General features: G+C 40.7%; 1 protein-coding gene across 1 annotated transcript; it reads right to left on the bottom strand.

The window, feature by feature from the left end:
- Nucleotides 1-11,614: 11,614 nt before the first annotated feature.
- On the bottom strand, nt 11,615-12,097 carry LOC116887513 (ubiquitin-40S ribosomal protein S27a-like). The gene has a single exon (XM_032889137.1). The coding sequence runs from the start codon at nt 12,077-12,079 to the stop codon at nt 11,615-11,617; it is 465 nt and encodes a 154-aa protein (XP_032745028.1). The 5' UTR covers nt 12,080-12,097.
- Between the last annotated feature and the right edge of the window lie 495 nt (nt 12,098-12,592).

Here is a 12,592-nt window from a genome sequence, read left to right as displayed (position 1 = left end):
GGTGGTGGAAGGCATGATGAAACAGTTCATGATGTCCAAGAACCAGAAGTAAATGTCCATGTCACAGCGAGCAGGAGATCAGAGAGTGACACTAGGGACAGGAGGCAGGCATAACATTAAACGCCAGCACCAAGAAATCTATGGCCCTACTGACAAAACACCCACAGCCTCTAAGGTTGTTATAGTTGCTGCGTTCTAATGCTAACTGGATCCCCCAAAACTGTTTGCACAAAAGGGTCTGAATGTAGCTTCTGGGAACGTCCCCTCGGTTAATTCTGATTGGCAAATAAAGATGCCAGCAGCCAAAAGCTGGAGAGGGGAGACATAGGCGGGAGTTTAGGGTTCCCTGGGCTGGGGAACATGAAAAGGAGGAAGCAGGGAGACACAGAGGCCACCGTGAAAGGAACAAATTGTGCAGGAGGAAGAAGCAGAGACACCCTGTAAAGGGCCAAGAGAACACAGCCCAGAGGGCTGCTCAACTGGGTCAAGATCAGCCAAGATAGAACCTAGAAATTAGTAAGTAGTAACTCAGTTATGGGTGGGAGGTGTATTCTAACTGCTATTGTGCTGCTTAAGGCATATGAAAATATAAAGGATGAGTGCATATCTTTCATTTGAGAACATAAAACATTGAAGCAGATAACCCCACCACTGAGACTTCATTAAAACATTAATACTACAGTCAGACTGCCTTCTGGGGTCAAATTCCAAAACTATGGACAGTTCTCTAAATGTGAGAACAACCATAAGAAAACATATCTAAAGAATTATAGCGTAAAGATACATTAAAATAAGCCATGGATGTGGCTGCTTTGAAAAAGGTATAACATTGAGCACGGTATCTTCCCGAAATGGGAAGATTCAGAAGATGGATGTCTGCAAAAGCCCAAGAGCAGCTACCACTGTGTGTCTATTGCTGTATTGTAAACCAAGGCAACAAGTTGCTCCCTGAAGGGAGGTGAGTAGTTCATGCCTATGTCCCCATAAAATTTCCCACTTTCATAGTTGTGGTAGTGTGATTGCCAACTTTACAGGATCCAGAATAATCTAGAAGGCAAATCTCTGAGCATTGATGTAAAGAAATCCATATATTACACTGAGGTGGGAAGACTCATTATCTCTAACATTGGTGGTATCATTCCATGGTCCAAATACCAGAGATGGACTTAGAGGGGGAAGATAATTGAGTGCAAGCATTCAGCTCCCTCTGCTACCTGAGTGCCCATGCAGTGTGACAAGTTGCCTCAGTTCCTGTTGCCATGCATAGTCTCCCTGTCATGGTAGACTGTACATAGACACTGTGAGCAAAAAAAAAAAAAAAAATCGAAGTTCTTTTGTCAGTGATCTTGTCCCAACAATGGAGAAAATCACAAACATAATACTTTCATATTCTTACCCATTTTTCTTTCTTAAAAATAATGGTACATATTTGAAATGTATCTTTAAAGTTGCTTTCCTTCCTTATACTCTCAAAATTTGAATTCTGGAATGTTGCGAGTTAAAATACTTGAAATTGTGGAAAGAATTTGAAGCCTATCACAGGTCACTCTCTAAATGCTTTCTACGATTTGCGTTTATGTGAGAAGTGTACCAGAGCTGACATTTGACAAAGATATCAGCTTTGGAACTTCTCTTTAAAAAAAATAAATAAAAGGATAATCTGACATATTTGCACATGTACTGTTTCAAACTTTACTTTTTATGGGTTATTATAGAGGGTCAGCATTAATTCACATCTCTTTAATCAACATAACTTCTGTAGCAGAAAGTTAATTTACAACCTTTGTTTTCCCCGTGGCAATATCGATGCTTTGACCATCGCTGAATAAGATTTAAAACAGTTCAGCCATAAAATAACTGCTTTGAGATTTGAAGTTGGTTGTACCGATATAATCAATGATTCCTATTTCCTGTCCAGCCCACTTTATCCATCGCTGTCTTTCATCTGAGGCCATATCCTCCGTCTCCCCTTCTCCAGGACAGCAAGCGGAACGCCGAGACTATGATGCAGAAATGCCTCACCCACATTGCACAGCACCACACAACTGCACCATACGGAAAGTCACAGAGAGATGCTCAGGGGAGCTCACCAGACACTAACTATTAGTTACATGTGCACAGACAGCGCACTGCAAACACAGTATTTACCAATGCTTACCATATAAAATGAAGAACCAGATTGCTTTCTTTTTAAATGCTAAGAGGGGTTTGAGTGTATGATTAACTTTTTGTGTGGTTTGGCAAGCAGAAATGAAAAGATGTTTATAGATATTTACTTCCTCTCTGTAACGTTTTCATCTTCTATTTTGCCATAAAAGCCTGTTCGCTTGGAGTCTTTCCATTCTAATTCAATCAGTTGCAAATTAGTTTTCTGGGAAACAAAAAAAGTATTCCACAGAGATGGTGTATGATTTCCATATTGCTTTTATTTCTGTGTTTAGATTTAAAAGAGAAAACAAAGTTAATGAAGTTGATCATAATCATCTTCTTTTCATGACATTTTTTTTCAGATCTCATTATAAACGTTCAGTTGCTCAATATATTTTACAGTCAAGGTTCACTGCTATTCAAATCAACATCCACTAGACCTCCCGTGTCTTAATCATGCATATTACAGTGATAGGATAAACTCTAGGAATCAAAGAAAAATGGCTGCATTAAGCAGTCTTCATAAGCAGTGTTTTTTTCCAGATGTTAAACACAATCTAGGTTTGCTTTTCTTTTTTATTCTATTGTTCACCTCTCCCACTCAACTCACAGTCAACTTTTCCTCTTTCCTTTTCTTTTCCTTAATACTTATCATTTTATTAAAGAGTCATTTGGTACAACTAAAAAGGTGCTAATTGCAGCGAAACTGCAGGGCTTATGTGCAAAGCAGGGGTGGGGGGAGGTGGAGACGCCTTGTTTGTGCTGGCTTAGCAGATTCACACGGATCTCATGGAGCGCTTCCATTCAGGTAATCATCACCCACTGCTCAGTGATGCATCATTTACCTCCCAAGAGCACTGCTTAAAATGAGAAATGGGAGACCCTGGATCTTCAGGCATTGATAACCAGGGCTTATTGCAGGGATGGAGGTTATCCTATGAAAACAGAAACTTCTCATTAAATGTGTTGGTCCTGAAATTGTTCAACTGCTTGCAACCGTAGGTGTGGTACTGGCGTTTAGCAGAAAAACAGTAAGTGTGGTTGTCTTGCAACCTTTGAATTGATGGGTGTCACATTTGGTAACAAAATACAAGTTTTAAAGCAATGATTACAGTATCATCATAATGAGATCTCAAGAGAGCAATACGCTGATTATCCTTTCTCTCTGAGATAGCTACCCGATTTTTCTTTAGCCTAGAAATTGGAGCAGTTTTCTCGTTACAAGGACATACTGTTACTAAGAAACCTTGATGTGCTTGTCCCCTCTCTTTCTCTGCCCCCTTTTCTACCCAATGCATACATGCAAACACACACACACACACACACACACACACACATACACACAAGCAACACACACACACAAACACACACATACACACAAATGTACACATGAGCAACACACACACACACACACACACACACACACATCTTATGCATAGTCACATGAATCAATCTTGTGGGTTAGTAAATCCCCAAGATTCACTTGCTAACTTTCTCAGACAACAGTGTTTGTACGGCGAATGTGTGGTAATAGTGCTTGAACAACAAAGTCTTCATTCCTTAGGCTTCTGAAAATTTTGACTGACAGCCTTGACTCATAGTTTACTGTTTACAACCTTAGGGGGAGAAAAAGACAGGCTCTATTCTCCTTGAAATCACAAATCAATAGGAATCAACTTGAGTCAGAGTCTCAGAAAGATAAAGTGATAACCTTTTTAATGTGGCAATTTGACTGGATCCTTAGCATTCAGTATTCTGAAGGCAATTAAAAGAATTCACGGTCATCCTGGATGTGTGGAACTTTTTTCCTAAGCCTATGTCCCCTGTGTATCTGAAGGGCATGGGCCATATCTACAGAGCTTTGTCTCCCTGACCCAGTCAAAGCACTGGTAATGAGAGAGAGAGCACTCCCGAGAACCCTCTGACCCAAGCCGGCTTATCTAATAAATGAAGTATTAGTAGCAAAGTAATTGATTACTCAGGAACAAACACATAAAGCATGTCATGCAGGAACAAACTCCATTTCTGAGAATACCTTATGTAAGTACAGGATTGCTTTTAAAAAGGAAATATCTATGCACTCTGCGTGTGTGTGTGTGTGTGTGTGTGTGTGTGTGTGTGTGTGTGTAAATTTGCATCGTGGCAGATTTATGGCTTGCCATTCCATGGCTAAGGTGAGTTGAATAAGAAAGAAAGGACATCATTAAACGATGGTTACTTTGTCTCACTTTGTGGGATATAACCAAGACCTGAAGGCATAAGTCTTGAGATGGATTTCCCCATACCATTCACCAAGTGGCGTGCTCCTAGTAGGCAAAGGGCTCCTTTCTATATGTGTCTTCCTTCAGACCACAGTCCTTCAATGCTACTAAAAGCCAAGCCCACAGTTCAAGTTCTGCACTTGGGGGACAGTGGGTACTGTGAGGTGACAAGAATCTCCTATCACTAAAGATTTTAATGAGGGGAGTGCTGGCCTGTTGTCACTGGCATTTGTAAGATGGCAAACATTCTCTTTTTTCCTCCATGTTGATTCCTACCACCTTCTGAAAACATTCATGTTCCTCCATCAAAACTCTGAAAAGATACACCATTGATTTCTGGAGCAACACTTCTCTATCATACTAGACTTGACCAAATTGCACATTTTCTGGGGGTGCACACATAAACAGTCCTGCCAGTCATTGGGCTACGTAAAAAGCTAGTGACAGAGTTCTAAGTCCAAGCCTGTGCTTCCTTCTTAAAGAACTTTAGCTTTTTCTTGCTTGGAAATGTAAATCATTCTGTGACCCCCATCCCCACCACAGCACATACTTTTTTTAATATCACATAATCCACATATGCTCTTGCTTAAAACCCTTCAGTGTCACTGCACTGCTTGAGGAAGAGATGTTTGTTCCTCTCTTGCATAAAAACAGCAATCTCTTTGCATAAACTCCTCAATGATACCTCACCTCACTGTCGAGCTCATTTTAGTCCAGAGGCTCCTATTTCTCTGGACTTCATCTCACTAACCTTCAGACTCTTCAGTAGACCACTCCATCCATCTCGGAGAAATAAATACCAAACCCCTCCCCTTCCTACCACAGCCTTGGCCATCCGGAGTTCTCTGGTCTCCACTTACATATCATTGGCAGAGCATGTGGAACTTTCCCTAACAGAGAAAAAAGCTATGCTACAGGATTTATGGATTACACTAAGATAATGAAAAATTGTGGCCAGTGAACCTTAAGGTAAATATTAAAAACAGAGGAAGCTCAATATCCACTGGACAAAGAACTGACCAAAATTAAAGTGCAAAGGGGACGTTCCTGACCAGGATGCTCTCTATGGTGCCATTGACACAAATACTAAATGTATAAACCAAGCATAGAATAATGCGTGGGTAAGCCTCCCTACTTAGAGAAAACTTAGGTGGAGAGTTTATCAAGAGTACTATGGATAAAAGAAAGAACTTGGGCTCTAAACAAAGAATTAAAATAGTCCTGAGAGCTGCAGTAGTGAGAGCTACGTCACGATGGTCACCACAAACAGGGTGCCTACCTTCTTTTCCCAGAGGCACAGTTCTGTGTATGGTTGAGGTGAGGTTGAGAGAGAACAGAATATAATTATAACGATGGTAGAGTTAATTTCTTCAGAACGTTAGCGAATCTGCTTGAGTAACACTAATGTTGGGTTACTAAGAACTTTTCCCAACTCTGGCCTTACTCTCACTCACCCTTGAGGCTGTTGTGATCAACAAAACAAAAAGACAGGTAAACTCCTGACTGAATTGTGGGTAAATACTGATGGAAAGATACTTTAAGCTAGATTGGGAGCTTAGCATGCAGAAGAGATGTGTTGCTGCTCACCACCAAATCAGTGACTTACCAGTGTTGACCAGATAAATTCATCCCAGTAAAAAAAGGGGACAGGGGACTGAATGAACTCCATGAAGAGCCCATACGATCTTTCCAAGGACACCGAGGGAAGATCTGCAGGAAGAAATGATAACATCCAAACTTGCTGAGCAAAATAAAATTGAATTAAATTAAAGTACACAGAAGAAAATACCCAAGGACCAATTTTTCCACTTGCTGGTGAAATCAAAAGAATAATATTATTTATTTCCTTTCTCTTATGAAATTGTCCTCCCAGCTGCATCAATGAGCCACTTCCTTTCCTATCATTACTTAGGGGTCAGTATAGTTCTCTTATATAAGCCTGGTTTGAAGGGACTGTTTGCGAGATGTATGAAACTCCTCTCACAGTTCCCATGATGCCACAATAAAGTAATACTGATTGAAGTGCTCTAAAAATCCCTGCAAATAATTGGATGTTGCTTACTCTGACAAGACCCCAGCCTAGCAGTACCAGTGAAAATAGGTGCAAAGACCCTTAAATAACTCCTCTGCCCTCACACAAACACTTTTCCAGTTCTGTGATTCCAGTTCTGTCCGGCTTCATTGAGCTGAAAAGAGAAAACTGGGGTACAAGAATTCAACCCTAAAATCTCCAGGTGTGTTCTAGCATCTGCATTGACCTAATTCATCTACCCGGAAAGTCACCTATGGCCTTGCTAGCCCAGCATCCACATCACCAGGGAGCTTAAGAAATATTGACTCTAAAATTCTACTCTAGACCTACCAAACTGAACAATGTTTTATCAGGAAATTGGTATACCTATTAAAGTGTGAAAAGAAATGACCCGGGACCTCTGGTCTATGATGAAGAGCCCTTGGGTTTAGCTTAAACTATATTTTAGAATATTTTAAAAGCTAAATTCCGAAGTTGAAGGTAGGAACAATCCTGTTTGAGGCACACATGGTTAAAAGCAGTCCTTTCATAGGAAGATTCTAACTTTCAAAAAGGTCAGAGACTAAATTCAGCAAGTCGGAAAGGCAAATTTAGCCCAGTATGATAGAGAAAAAAAAATGCCAACAACAAAAGCCATTAGTCAATTCTCTTCCAGGACCCCTAGATTCAGATCTGCTCACAGACAAGAAAGCCAGAAGAAGCATGTTCATTCCCTAAGGGGAAGTCAAGAGTCAGACATCCTGGTGTGCAAAAGAGACTGTAAGAGCAGCTCAGAATTTAGAAACTTGGGTGCTGATAAGATAAAAATAGCAATTCTCTAACTTCTGTCTCTTTTTTATTTCTACACTGTTTCTTATATTGTTTCTCATCTTCTAGAGTAAGTTTTAAATTTCATAAAGAAAATGAGTTTGTCACCTGATCAAAAGAGTTCCCTGTTGTCTATAAAATTTATCAAATACCTTTTCCCTTTCAGATTTCAAAGTACAATAAAATTCATCCTATGTAGCTATTTACTTATCTTATTCTTCTTTATTCCCCCAAATCCTTAACTATAACAGAGTTGTCTGTTTACACTGAGATTTGTCTTGGCTTTATAGCCTCCCTTTGCACGTCTCTCCACTACAATATTTACACTGTGTATGGGAAAAACATATATTTCCCTGACTTGATTCTGACCTTAAAGCCAAGGCCATCTTCAAATGCATCATAAGGCATCAACCTTCAGGAGTTTGTATCCACAGTCAGTGCGGTGCGTGCCCATCTTTTGAATCAGTTCAACTGTCGTTTCATAAGGGTTTCTTAACTTATGATTCAACTCTCTCTATAGCAATTTGTCCATTGACCTCCAGTTTTTCTGTTAGCATCCATGCCTGTAGCAGAAACTTCCCTCCAGGTCTGGTCCGTGTCAGTAGGTAACACAGCCCAATACAAGTATTATCGAGTGTGTTGTTCTGTCATGGCTTGCCACTGAACATACCTGAGGCAAATAAACTTTGATTTTTTCCTTGGATGAAGCTGAGGAGTAAGTAGAAGACTGTCAGGAGATAACATTGCAAACATGTCTTTCATGAATACTGGAGTTGGTAGACGGAATCTATTTTACCTATTTCATATTCAGCTGGATTTCTGTGGAGTATAGCCTCAGCGGAACAAGGCCTAGAAAAAGCACTCAGGGATATCTTATAGAATCATTCTTCCAATGGTAAACCTGCACTGCCTAGCTGGCTCATCGCAGGGAAACCAGGATAAATAAAAGCCCATAACTTATTTGCCAACCATCCTCTTCCTTTTAGTAGCAAGAACAAGAATCCCAGGTATCCATGCCACCACTCTGGCTAGAAAAGACTTCACAGGGTTCTGTTTAGCAAGGAAGACTCCTCCGAATTAATTATTAATGTGTAGGATCAAGAGACTTGAAGCACTCATATCTAGGGGCAGTATCGCTGCACACATATGCAGTAAGCAGTGAGATTTCGAGAACAACACAGCCAGTTGCAAGAGTCACCTTTATTGGTCACTAAGGGTCAGCACCATGTTTTGTGCATAGGAATGATGAGAGCTACCCTTCACTTTAGAATACTATTCTGAGCAGAAGATCTGATTGGATTCATGAAGAAATGCATGGGAGACATCATCGTACAGTCAAGACAATGATGGAAAGCCAAAGATAACAGAGACACACTGGTGACCACCTTACTCTCATATGACAGCAGTGACAATTTGCAAAGCAATTTCTAATATTCATTTCTATCAACAGCCAATTGTTGTCTGCTTTAAGCTGTCAGATAAAGACATTCACCAAAGAATTTTTGTGTGTGAAGAGTTCTCACCAATGGGGTGCAGGAAGAAAGGGAGTGTGCTGCTTCCGTGACTTCATAGACTCCTGTGAGACGACCCACGCATCCCCACCCAAGCCTGCCCCCCAAATCCCCAATATTCCATAGTTAGAACACATATGCAGATAATTTTACTCTTTTAATGTATAACCTACTAGTTGACTTTTACAATGTTGCCTAAGGTAACTGTAACATCTCTATCAATTAAAGCTATACAGTCTGATGCATGCTTGTAAGTCATATTGATCATTTTAATTTTCTCAGTGCAGTAAGGATGACGGCACACTCATTATTTGTTGAATTTACCTTTATTGACCACTCGGGAATGTGAGCACCTTTCGTGGGACTTTCTTGGTCTTCGTTAGTTGTTCAGTTGTCTTCGTCTTTCTATGGCCACTTTTACCTTTTTGTCATTGGATCTTGTATTTGTACCATTGCCACTATTCATAAGATAACATAGGACTATAATTATATAGTTTATATATTTAGAAGTTTTTGAAGACAAGAGCTCACATACCTCAGGCTGGCCCCAAATTCATTCTATAGCTGAAGAAGACTTTAATTTCTGATTTCCTTACCTCCACATCCCAAATGATGACCCATAATTTCTGGTTTATGTGACACTGGGATTGGACCTCGGGGCATGGCGTGAGCTAAGGAAGCACTCTGCCAAGTGTACCATGTCCCCTGCCAGCTTTAGTTTTTGTTATTATCTGGATGTTGTTCATTCAGCTTAAGGTTCTCGTATAACTGGAGTTTGGGGAACTCATCAATATTTACTGCCTTCTAACAGCCGTTTGAATGGATACACAGTATTTCTTTAGCATATTTTATTCTTTTTGGTTGGAAGACTTATTGTTTCTGTAGTTTCTGTAATTGCATATGTTGTGGTCAGACTCTCCCTGGGCTCTTTTCTTTGTCTGTATAGACAGCTTTCCAAATTTGCAACTGGGAATGGAAATAGTAGGCATGATGGTTTGCGCTTGGTTCATAATTCCTGGACCCAGCTAGCCAGTGGCTACTCCCACTACCTGTCCCTCAGTGCCGCCTGCTCTACATTCTTTACAAGCACGCATTATGAGAAATGTTTGAAATCTGTACCAATCTGAGGGACCGATACCATCAGTGGTGTCAGCTTAAGTCATGGGGCTGTGTCTTTCTTTGTTTCATGGACACTTGGGGTTTGTAGTCGCTAATGTGATAATTCAGTTTGCCAGGTTGTACTGTTACCCAGGCCATTCGTGACGAATTTCAGGAGTTCTTTATGATAAATGTTCATTCTTGGTGATTAACACAGTCTCTTCCAATTTACAACTTGAATGTTCAGGATTTTTCATTAATGTCTGTTGATAGTCCACAATGAATTAATTTAAACTTACTAATTTATCAGTCTTTCCTTGGTGTTTTTCTGGCAGGTTGGTGACCTCTTTCTCTATACTTACAGAAATGAACTGCCCTGACATAACTCCCCTCTAAATGACTGACATCTGAGGGCAATTGTAAGGCTAATTGTGTGTGTGTGTGTGTGTGTTTGTGTGTGTGTGTGTGTGTGTGTGTGTGTGTGTGAGAGAGAGAGAGAGAGAGACAGAGACAGAGACAGAGACAGAGACAGAGACAGAGACAGAGACAGAGAGAGAGAGACAGAGAGAGAGAGAGAGAGAGACAGAGAGAGACAGAAAGAAACAGAGAGAGACAGAGAGAGGGAAGGAGGGAGGGAGGGGGGAGAGAGAGAGACAGAGACAGAGACAGAGAGAGACAGAGAGAGAGAGAGAGATCAGGATATGCTTGTCCTCTGACCTAATAACCACTTCCTGTGACCTCATTTCCTTTAGTTTAATCCCCTTGACACCCTATCTATAGAGCTTTCTTTCAATATCTATTACTTAGCCTCATCTTTTCTGCCCACATTCAAAGGCTGTGGGGATTTGTGTTGCTTGTTTGTTTTGGTTTTGCTCTTTGTATTGTTAAAAACAAAAAAAGAGTACTGACTTTGTGCCACTGAAATTTATCTTCAAAAATCCCTCCCTCTTTTGCCAGTTTGAGTTCTTTTGTTAAGTATCTGATTACATTTCCACAGATGAGAACCAAGTTCTTTGGCTGCTTTTTTTTCTTATTGGTTATTTTATTTATTTACATTTCGAATGTTATCCCCCTGCCCAGTTTCCCCTCCACAAGCCACCATCCCCCTGCCTCTATGAAAATGCTTCCCCACCTGTCCACCCACTCCTGCCTTGGTGACCTACAGTTCCCCTATCCTGGGTCATCAAGTCTCCACAAGACCAAGCCCCCCCCCACTGATGCCAGAGGAGGCCATCCTCTGCTACATATCCAGCTGGAGCCACAAGCTACTTCTTTTGTAAATGAGATGTTTAAGACCAGCTGGCTTCAGAGACAGCTTTCTGTCCCGATTTTTCTAGGGGGCATTTGATCTCCTGTCACTCTTGGGTAGTAAATTCAGTTTTAACTTGCTCCATGAATGGAGAGTGCTGTGGAAGTGTCCTACATGTGGAAGTAGCTACAGCCTCTATATTCCGCTTACTTAATTCCTGTTTTATTGGATTAAGACAAGAGAACGCCATCTGTCCAATTCCTGTCCAAATATTTCTCGGTCATTTCCTCTGAAGAGGCCATGAGATGCTCTACAAATAACAAGTCTCACTTATCAGACGCGTATTTTAATTCCTTTAAGCTTCATGTTTTTATTTCTATAGACTCTTCCCAATACCAGATGTGATCAATTTAGGTGTTTTGCTAAAGTGATAAACTTACTTAGCTATTTTTAGATTTCTATATATGGTTTTTTTTTCAGTTCCTTCTTTTTGTTAACTCATACACAACTACTTGTCCTCTTGTTTGTTGAAGCACTGAGTCAGACAACACTTGCCACAGTAATGCCTGTCAAAGGGACTGCCCATGACAACGCCAGCACCGCATCCATCAGAAGGACGTTCCCAACGAAGTCGGCTGATTTTGCCATTTTCATCCACCTTATAGTATTCCAAGCACACCTTCCTCTTCCTCTTATTCTTATTCTTCTTGGGGGCGGTGTAAGACTTCTTCTTCCTTCTCTTAGCCCTACCACGAAGTCTCAGCCCGAGATGGAGAGTGGACTCCTTTTGAATGTTGCAGTCAGACAAAGTACGGCCATCTTCCAGTTGCTTACCAGCCAAGATCAACCTCTGCGGATCAGGAGGAATTCCTTCCTTATCCTGGATCTTGGCCTTTATGTTTTCTATAGTGTCCGAGGGTTCAACCTCGAGCGTGATGGTCTTCCCTGTAAGGGTCTTCACAAAAATCTGCATCGTGGCGGCTGCTGCACCCACGATGGCGGATCAGAAAAGCTATGTGCTTTTCTTAGTTACCTGATGCACAGATATTTACCCTCTGTCCACATTTCTTCATAATTTGGCCCTTTATTCCTAACCTTCTCCACATTTTATTAGAAACTATGTCTCACTAATTCATCCTGCCTGGCCTTGAACTCACAATGCTCAAGCCTCAGTAACTCAGATGGGTTCATAAACCTGTACCATGGCACTTGGCATAACTGTGTGTTCATTCAGTTTTGCTTTTTGAAAATAGCTATAATTCACAAAATAGAACTATATCACATACAATGCAATGTTTTGAGATGCAGATGCCTTGTAAGAGAATTAAATTAAATAATATACATTTTAGTTTTGTTTGTGGAGAGGCAAAAAAAGCCCATAAACCCTCACTGTGTGTGTGCGTGTACACACACATGCATGTGTCTGTGTGTGTGAGAGAGATGGAGACAGAGAGACTTTAAGAATTTAATACACTAGCAATTGTGT

This window comes from Rattus rattus, chromosome 18 (genome assembly GCF_011064425.1).
Source record: "Rattus rattus isolate New Zealand chromosome 18, Rrattus_CSIRO_v1, whole genome shotgun sequence".
NCBI lineage: Eukaryota > Metazoa > Chordata > Mammalia > Rodentia > Muridae > Rattus > Rattus rattus.
The sequence above is the reverse complement of the archived record's forward strand: the minus strand, read 5'-3'. Positions and strand labels throughout refer to the sequence as shown.